At 32.1% G+C, this 9,313-nt stretch overlaps 2 protein-coding genes across 2 annotated transcripts; both read left to right on the forward strand.

The window, feature by feature from the left end:
* Positions 1-807: 807 nt before the first annotated feature.
* LOC124353430 (zinc finger protein 425-like) lies at positions 808-3,424 on the forward strand. Its single transcript, XM_046803269.1, has 2 exons — positions 808-862; positions 1,462-3,424. Exons 1-2 carry the CDS (start codon positions 808-810, stop codon positions 2,316-2,318), a joined length of 912 nt encoding a protein of 303 aa, XP_046659225.1. The 3' UTR covers positions 2,319-3,424.
* A 913-nt stretch (positions 3,425-4,337) lies between these two features.
* On the forward strand, positions 4,338-9,099 carry LOC124356110. Its single transcript, XM_046807266.1, has 2 exons — positions 4,338-4,752; positions 7,177-9,099. Exons 1-2 carry the CDS (start codon positions 4,479-4,481, stop codon positions 7,989-7,991), a joined length of 1,089 nt encoding a protein of 362 aa, XP_046663222.1. The 5' UTR covers positions 4,338-4,478; the 3' UTR covers positions 7,992-9,099.
* Positions 9,100-9,313: the final 214 nt, after the last annotated feature.

Raw genomic sequence — 9,313 nt, forward strand, 5'->3', positions numbered from 1 at the left:
ACATATCAACTTAATGTATTATCTTGAGGTATGCGTACATTTAAGATTTCCAATTGACTTTACTAATTACTTCCTACTTGAGGAGATATAAAAGTGTTGTAAGCAGCATAATCCTCCTCTACCACACAATAGATTTTCATTGTTTTCTAATACAAGAAATTGTATTAAATTGTGGTGATAAAAAAGTATATTTAGATACATGTATCAAATGTCTAATAAAGTATTGACAAATAACTAAGATCGGTTAAAGCTAGAGTTGCATTGTATTAGAACTATGAAAATATACGTTTGAACAAGTTGTAAATCTAGATTATAATTTAAATGTAAATAAGATTGAATGCATTGCTATAGACGTTTGTATTTAGCTAAATTCAGTAATGGTAATGTTATTTGGACAGTACAGTTCCTAGTTTGCGGATTTCTATAAAGTGTTTTGTACAATTTATAAACTAAGTTCTTACTCATTAGTTTTCTTTCCATTTCTGTTGTTTAACATTTTCATTACTCTCTAATCTGAAGAGTTCTTATAATCCTCTCATTTTCATCAACCCCAATTTTTCCAATTGACCTGTTAGAGATTAGCTCAGATCAAAGCATTTACAAATATATGTTTATAAGAGAAAGAAATCTTTGATCTGATGAATATATTGTAATCAAGGTCTGGTTAGCCTAAAGACACTAATGACATTGTTCTGTTAGCATTTTGGTCAGGCAGGGAGACGACTCAAGCGGACGCTGAAGTGTTCATGTGCTCTCGGTGTGGAAGACGCTACAAACACAAACGTTCACTGACCTTTCACCAGCGGAATGAGTGTGGACTCGAGCCTCGGCATGGATGTCAATTCTGCAACTATAAAGCAAAGCAAAAGAGTACTTTACAGACACATATTCAATTAAAACATAATGGAATTGTTGACAAGTTTTATTAAAGCATTTTCAAGAAAAGAGTGTTTTATTTTACCCTTACCATATTGTCACTCCACACTTAAACTGCATTCACATTCTTAGTCTTCCTATATTCTTTTATCCACATATCCTTCTTTCCCATAAATTCTCGTTATAAACTCATACATATAAATAATTATTTGTAGGTAATGGGACATCGTTATTTATTACAGACATTGATTATATTTTAATGATTGATGTTTGGTTACAGTATCCATCTGATATATTTTTATTACAAACCTTAGTGCCAATTTTTTTATAAATTATCTATAAGAGAAAAGAAACCATATGATAACTATAGTAAAGCAAATGTGTATAAATAAGTCATTTTGGTAAGGATTACAATATAGCAAATAAGTTGCCTAATCTAAATAAATAATAGGGTGAAGCTTTACTCAGTCTACGGTAAGTGAACATAATTTATGTTCATCGTATAGTTACAGTTATGACTAAGTGTTTTTTTAGTTAATGTTATCACATATGTAAGTTGCAAATGAAAATGTTTTCTGTCATCAGGGAACAAGAACCCGGCTGATGGTGATTTCCATGGTTTCAAGCCTGGCGACACGTTTCGAGTACCATTCGAGTCAGCTTCCTGCACGATCATAGAACCAGATGAATACATTGTGGACAACAGTTATCCGGAGACGAACCCACTCACCATCGAAGATGAAGTTGCGATGCCTTCCCCTGGGGGAAGTTTTTGCCTGGGAGAAGAGGTGTTGGATGGCTCTCTGAATATTGATGTTGTAGAGAGAGGAGAGATTTTGCGTCATGATATAAGGAGTCTAATTCATCCTATAAATGAAATAAAGTGTGCTGCCAAAAGTCCAAAAGGAGAAAGAAGACCTCTTTTACGAAGTGACTTGAAATTAAACAAGTCAGTCAATCGCAAATCTGATGAAAGTTCAGGGTGGATATCTCCTGCAGATTTAGATACGTCAAAGAGCCAGGAGACGGAAGGTAGCCAGGAAGTCCAGTTGGGAGAGAGTGCCAATGGGTCGGAAGAGGGTTGTTCCTTCCTTAAAATTGAATCCACTAAGAGCCTGTGTAAAACCCCATTGAAGCCCCCAATAAAGAAAAAGAAAGCAGAATTGAATGTGGAAAATCCATCGAACATTCTTAATTTCAAAAGAAAGATAAGATGTGATGGCGGTCCTGGAAATTTTAAGTGTAACGTTTGTAATAGATCTTACAAGTATAAACGAGGACTGAGACAGCATCAGAAGTTGGAATGTAATAAACCTCCCCAGTTCCCTTGTCCCTACTGTCCAAGACGATTCCGTTACAGACCGTGTATACGGGACCATGTACTGAATCAGCACATGGAAGCTTTTCCAGTCTGGTATAAAAAAACACTTCTCCATTTCTAAGTAAACTGATCTCACTTAAAATAGAGTTACACAGTACACGTATTAGTGACTTCTACTTATACGTGTTTTGTTGTACAATAATCTATTAACATATTGTTTGAAGTCATCGTAATTTTAAAAACATTAAATTATTACTGTGTACTGTTTTTGTGAAATCTGCAAATAGAACCCTTATGTAATGTTTGTTTTATCGGTTTTGTCCTTTCCTCAAGTATAAAACTAGCGCAGCACATATTTGTGCACCATTTAGAACCGGCTGTTAAATGTCAAAGTGTTACTTTTATTGTATAAATTATTCATCGAAATTGAGGTAAAGTTAAGAAGGTCATCTCTAAGTGTTATCAATTTCAACGTAAATCAGATTAATTTTCTTAAGCTTGACAATTATTGTGCAAATATATACACAGACTCTCCCGATATGTGGTTTTGATGGAATTTCAACAGAAACTGTAAAATTTTGATATTTTATTAAATAGTTGTAATCCACACTCACAGGCATCCTGTACAAGTTGTGTTAACAAATTCAAAGCAAGGGACAAAGGTACAGGGCTACTGTTTGTGCTCTACATTTCTATGAAATGTACTAGTATTTCTTGTGTTGTTCTTGATTGTAGTGAATTAAATTACAGATTAGTGTTTTAACAAATGGCTAGTAATAATCTATTGTTTTTGTAACTTAATTGAATTATGTGCTTTTGAAGCTTCTTTCTATTTTGCAAATAACTTGTTAACATTTATCAATTAATTTAAGTTTATCATCTACAATAGTTAGTTCTCTTTTTAGAAGTGTTAAGAAAATCATTTTATAAGGAATAAATTAGTTAAGTTAATCATTGTATTCATGGTGGGATTCCCCAAACCTTCATATTTTCTATTTTAATTTTGTAATATTATTTGAGATTGGATTCTTGCAATGTTTTTTAATATTTCAATAACTTACTGCTATCAAAAATTGAATTGGGGTTTCCTTCAGATTTTTTGTAGTAAGTAAAAACGTTAGTTTTACTATATTTCTTTTTTTGTGTGTGAGAAATATTTGTACTGCTAGTTCCATTGTTCTATTAATCTTTGAAATAAACTAATAGAGAAAAAAGAACAAAATAAAATAAGTTTCTTCATTTTTTCTTCCTTGTTTTCAAAATAACAGTTTTAGTGGTTCATCCATCAATAATTTATTTAGTTTTATCTATTATTTGGTAAGTGTTAATAATTTTCAAGTAGTCAATGTCAAAGAATGTATTTTTGTACATAGAAAAATTAGTATGTCAACGTTAAACCTAGAGCTAAATATGAGTATTATTGGATTTTTAAATTTAGAAACTAATGAATATGAAAATAAAATTAAGTGTTTGTTTTTATTCAACAGTAGGATTGAACATGATCTTATTTACATTTATTCTTGTATTAAATGCCACAAATAAAACACGAGTTTTACAAACAAAATAACTAAGTTAGAGTGTTCTTACTTTTACCGAATCAAAGGTTAGACCTTTTCACTGTATCTGACATGAAAACACTGGTTTGAAAAATTGGAATATTTTGTGTCCACTGAGCCATTTGTCAATGACATAGAGTGATATATCAGGTACTATCCAGTATAGTGTTTAAAATTGACGTCAGTATAAATACAATCTCATTGTCTGCAATTTGGTAACACAGATTAATTTCAATATTACAAACCCATAATCTCTCTCTACCTTTGATAAATTGCTTATATTATTAGTGGACAAGATATACTGTTTGTATCATACGAAATAGGTCTAACTTTTGAGAAAGGGCCTGGCAAATTAATTGATATCTAAATTAAATGTATTTTACCTAAACAAATATACAGTTGTATTGATAATAAAATGAAAGCAACCACATGACATTGCATTACATTATTATTATTTCAACAAGAAAATAACTATACAAACACATACTGTGATTGAACACTAAGTATACAAATATTACGTAGGTTAAAAGTGTATTGAAATTTATTATTAACATTATCGTTTGAAACTAACAAAACCGATTTAGATTCAGAAATTCTTTATCCACAGAATGTACAATGAATAGAGTCATATAAACAACATTATAGTTAATAGAAAATTATCTAATATTAACTTATAAAATATTCTATATATTGTGGTAATAAATAGTTGTAACATACATGTAGAGATGCACATGCACATAAATATATATGCATATATAATAATATTTAATACTATCTATTTGGTACATAATTCCAATTGTAAATTTGTATTGGTTTATGAAATAATGATGGAAAAACATCTGTCAAAATCATTACTCAAATGTCTAATTTGTGTTACAGGTGCATGTGACGAAGACACCCTTTCTGCTTTCGAAACTGAGGAGAAGTTCAACCCTATGTTCGCCTCTGCGTTTTGTATGGCGCGGGTCAAGTCATCAGATGTTTATTTCTCGGATTTAGGTAATTCTCCAAAGCTGGATGAGGAATGGTCTATTGATCGTGAAGGATCGATCAGAATCTACAATGCTTTTGAGGATCACTCTTACAGCACTAAGGAGTCGTCGGTCAGCCACGTCCAGCAGTCGAGTGTCTTCCATCCATTGGATATTCTCAGCCTGGAAGTCGGTGGTAACGTGTCATCTAGGAGACGTAGAGGGCGCCCTAGAGGTTCCAGAAACAAACGAAGTAGAATCGGAATAACCAGAGAGCATTTTGAGCTCAATACAAAAGGGAAAGAATCCCAAAACCTGGGATATAAATGTATGCGGCTCCCTGAGAACCTCCTGCAAACAAGAGATGTGTTTAGAAGTCCCCAAAAAAGAAGAGGCAGACCTCCACTTTATCGCTCGTCGTTAACCTACCGCAGCTCATTTCAACCCAGGCCTGCGGGTTCCCAGAAAAAAATTGGCTCGATAAACAACCCTATAAAGGTACCATCGTGTGAATCCAGTGACAACTTGATAAAAATTCAGTCCGATCAACTGGAGAGGTTTCAAACTAAAGACGAGTCCGACTCAAATTCCAAGCAGAGTGGCATAGTGATTTCTGCCCAGAAGAATTTGTCCGAGGTGTCCATAAGTAAAACTGTAGAGAATGTTCGAGTTAAAGGTGAACAGATAAAAACCCCTGAACGGATGAGGGTAGGTTCTGTGAAAAGAATACACATGAAAAAGGTGAATTACAAGACGGGTATTCACACACCCGGGAACTTCAAGTGTGATCAGTGTTCCCGGCAGTACAAGTACCTGCGAGGTCTCAGACTACACCAGAGATATTCATGTGGCAAGGAGCCAACATTTCAGTGTCCAACTTGTCATTCTATGTTTCCGTACAAGCAGAATTTAAAGAATCATATTTTAAATATACATCCCGAAATGTATGATGAGTGGTATAGTAAAAACTACAAGCATTAGTTAATCTAAAATATTTTCTTGTTGAGAAATTTTCACTTTCCCACTGACATTTTTTTATTACAATTTAGACAAATACTCTTTGTGAAAATGTTCAATCTACAACTTGATTCCACCACCATTCAATTATCAACAGTATCGAGAGAACTGAAAAAGTTGTAACAAATTCTATTAGATGTCACAATACGTTAGTGTGTGCCAGATACATTGCTGTGCTCCCTCATACGAGATATACTGTGTGCACACATCATTGGTTGTTCTTCGGTGCACTTATTAAACATTTAACAAAGACTAAAATACACTTGGTTTTACATTTACTTGGTGTTTTTAAAATTTTTTTACATAAAAAACAACCAATACCTAATAATTATTACAAATTCAACGTTTTTCACACAGCACAAGTTTTACCGTGTCAGAAGTTAAAAAAAAACTGCTATTCTTATGAGAATAAAATAAGGCTGGTTAGGATATATACATGTGATAATATTTTGCTTATTACAAAAAGGGTTAATAAAATCTGTGAATAGTTTCTCTTGTCAAGTGAATGATATTAGTGTAATTTGAACATTGTATGGTCAACAAATGATTTAAGTATTCATAGGATGAATGTAGATTATAGGTAAAACCTCACATTATTGTAAACTTTTATAGTCTGCACATGTTTAATATGCCTCTACAATATTTGCATATTTTCACTTGTTATATTTTAAATAGATTATTGTTATCTATTGTGAGTTTTATTTTATTTTGTTTACTGTTTTCAAATCATTATTGTAATGTTAAAGTAAATATCATTATTTTATATTTATACTTGTGAATTTTAGAGTATTTAAAAACAAATAAAAGATTTCCTGAATTCAAACCGAGGATATCTTATGCTGCTTTTAATTGTATATAAATATATTTGTGAAAGTAGTCTTTCATATTGTTTATTATTCTCCATAACTATTTCTGATTACGCTGTGTTATAGTTGAGTAAACATTAGATGGTATTTACTAACTCATTAACGGTTTACAGCATACATTCTATGCCATCTACCACTGTGTCACATGTTTTACAAATAAATAACAGTAGCTATAAACACATTTCCAAAGTTTACTATACAGTTGGATCATATTTTGCGGACATTAGAAAATTGTTGTTTTATGATCCATTGTTTTTAATCAATATGGGCTTGTATAAATGTATCGCTACTTCACCGAAAATAGAATCATGACCTAGGTGGATCACATTGTAAAGAAAATGTTAAGATGGAAGCATTTAGAATTTTTTCTCTTAATTAAAAAGACCTCTTGCCTATTAGCCTTTGGTCGTACATTAAGTATTTCACATAAAAACTCTGTATCGTGTCTAAATTTCCAATAGAGTAACAAAATATGTATGTAATGTATCTACCAGGTATATAAAATGTGCTATTTGATATGCCACTAGTACTATTGTGTTGTCTAATAATGGGTTTGCTGTGTTGTACAGGAAGTGAACAGGAAGAGTGTGTACCTGTGTTTGTGTCAGCAGTCTGCTCACTACGACCTACTGATCTGTACTTCTCAGAGCTGGGCAGTGCTACCAGTTTAACAGATACCGGGACAGAGTTGTGTCTCGGAAAGGAAACAGAGCTGTACACAAGAGTTGATCGCTCTCTGTCCAAGCGACATCGTCATAGCAGGTCCGAGCAAAGTCGTTACGGCACGAGAAGGAAACAGGTAAACTTAGGATCATGTCGTAAAAAAAGCTGCAATTCAGAAGAAAAACGTGATTCCAAATTATTGAGTTTGACGTCAGTTATTAATCAGAATGAAAAGAAAAGGAATGCGCTTCAGGGGGTGAATAAAAACACATCACTTTCTACAGAAGAAAAGAATTATCTGAGTTTTCATGGCCGTAGAAGAAAATTGCTACATTGGTCAGGAGACTCTTTCAATGTGAAACAGTTTTGCAAACAAGAGAATGAAAGTTTGAAAGAGTCAACTGGAATCAAAAACAAACTCGATGGAGAGAATAATGTAATAATTAAAGAAAATGTTGAGGAAATTAAATTGAAATATTTACACAGTATTGACGCCAGGAAGCAGTCAGAAAACCATGATAAGATGGTAAAACATACAGGAGAGATTAAAGAAGGTTTTGTTGTTAAAACTGAACCTAAAAGTCCAGAAAATGTAACGTTTTCTAAGCGGGTTCCTACCTGTCACGAACCTGGTTGTTTCAAGTGCAAAAATTGTGGACGTCAGTATAAGTACAATAGAGGACTTAAATTTCATCAAAAATCCTGTCGAACTGGTGTCTAGTGTCCTTGTTGTTCCAAGTGGCTTTCTACTGCATTCTCTCTCAAAAGACATATGCAAGTCTTCCACTAATTATCTGTATGGATCAGCTTCCCCAAAGAAATTAAAGAGAAGTTGATGCTCTAAAATAATACTAATTTTGATATATAAAAGATATTTATATTCATAGGAACCTTGTTAATTTTATTTTACAAGGTCTTCTTTGATTAGAAGTTAAGTAATATTTAGTCTTATAATTTATTATGATGGAAATTAGTTCTCATTATCGAACAGTCCAACAGGTCAAAGTTTTTCCTACTTCCTTTAATCATACAGCTGTGAATGTCTTTAATTTTTTTTTTCAAAGCTGTAACCAAAGGGATGTAACTTGATTATGTTTGGTATCGTTAGACTGTAGTTGAAATTCTCTACATTAATGTTGGGCGTATGTTCTTCACATCCTTGTTTTCCAGAGTATATTGCATTAAATTTTATACTACAATGTTTTTGTACTACACTTGAGGCTTTTGTCAAGAAATTTGAATATCAGTAAATATCATAAGAACCTAAAATTGATGTTTTGGTATGTTTGCATAGATAAACAAGTCCATAGCGATAAATTGATTATATCATTATATTATGTGAGACTGCAGTATTTTGTTACAATTATATATTTTTTTAATATGTAATGTTATTTTATAAATTAATGTAACATTTTTGCGTATTGGATGTTTGCTTTTGTTTGTTTGCAATTATCAGTTGACACCTAGGTGTAAATGTAAGTCTATAATTATTTCAAAATGTATATAAGTGACTGTTGGTGCTAAATGTATTTCTCTGGTATCCTGGTTATTACGATAAAATAGTTCAGATTATTTCTTGTAACAACATATTGTATTTTTAAACTTTAACTTTTTATCTGCCCTAGAAATAAAAATGGTTTTGATATGACATGATATCAAAATTAGTTGAATATTTTATACTATATAATACTATTTTATGTACTGTTTAATTTTAGCTACTAAATTTGTAACCCTGTTATGCATTTTAAATATTCTCAAGAGGGATATAATAAAAATTGTTTGGTCTTTATTATTAACAAACTTTGAAATACAGTTTGTTGCAATGTTTATTGTTATGTTTTAACTACCTTTACAAGTTTGCTTATCATCTAAAGCATTATTATTTATTAAGTAATGTTTTCGATGTCACTGTCATCAGAAAAAAAATTTAATAGATTACTGTAGCTGATAGCTTCCTTCCATGCATCTCGCTGAAACAAATATTTAGAACGTAAAAAACCAGTGAATTATCACATTTTAGACTCTCCCTCGATAAGGTGATTG

Source organism: Homalodisca vitripennis, chromosome 2 (genome assembly GCF_021130785.1).
Source record: "Homalodisca vitripennis isolate AUS2020 chromosome 2, UT_GWSS_2.1, whole genome shotgun sequence".
NCBI classification, from domain to species: Eukaryota; Metazoa; Arthropoda; class Insecta; order Hemiptera; family Cicadellidae; genus Homalodisca; species Homalodisca vitripennis.

What these genes read in the sequence shown, in the direction of transcription:
- LOC124356110 (XM_046807266.1), top strand. Translation starts at nt 4,479, where the DNA reads ATGCACATGCACATAAATATATATGCATATATAATAATATTTAATACT. An exon ending in TGTTTATTTCTCGGATTTAG is followed by an intron (nt 4,753 to 7,176) that starts GTAATTCTCCAA and finishes TGTGTTGTACAG; the next exon opens with GAAGTGAACAGGAAGAGTGT.
- LOC124353430 (XM_046803269.1), top strand. Translation starts at nt 808, where the DNA reads ATGAGTGTGGACTCGAGCCTCGGCATGGATGTCAATTCTGCAACTATA. An exon ending in TTCTGCAACTATAAAGCAAA is followed by an intron (nt 863 to 1,461) that starts GCAAAAGAGTAC and finishes TTCTGTCATCAG; the next exon opens with GGAACAAGAACCCGGCTGAT.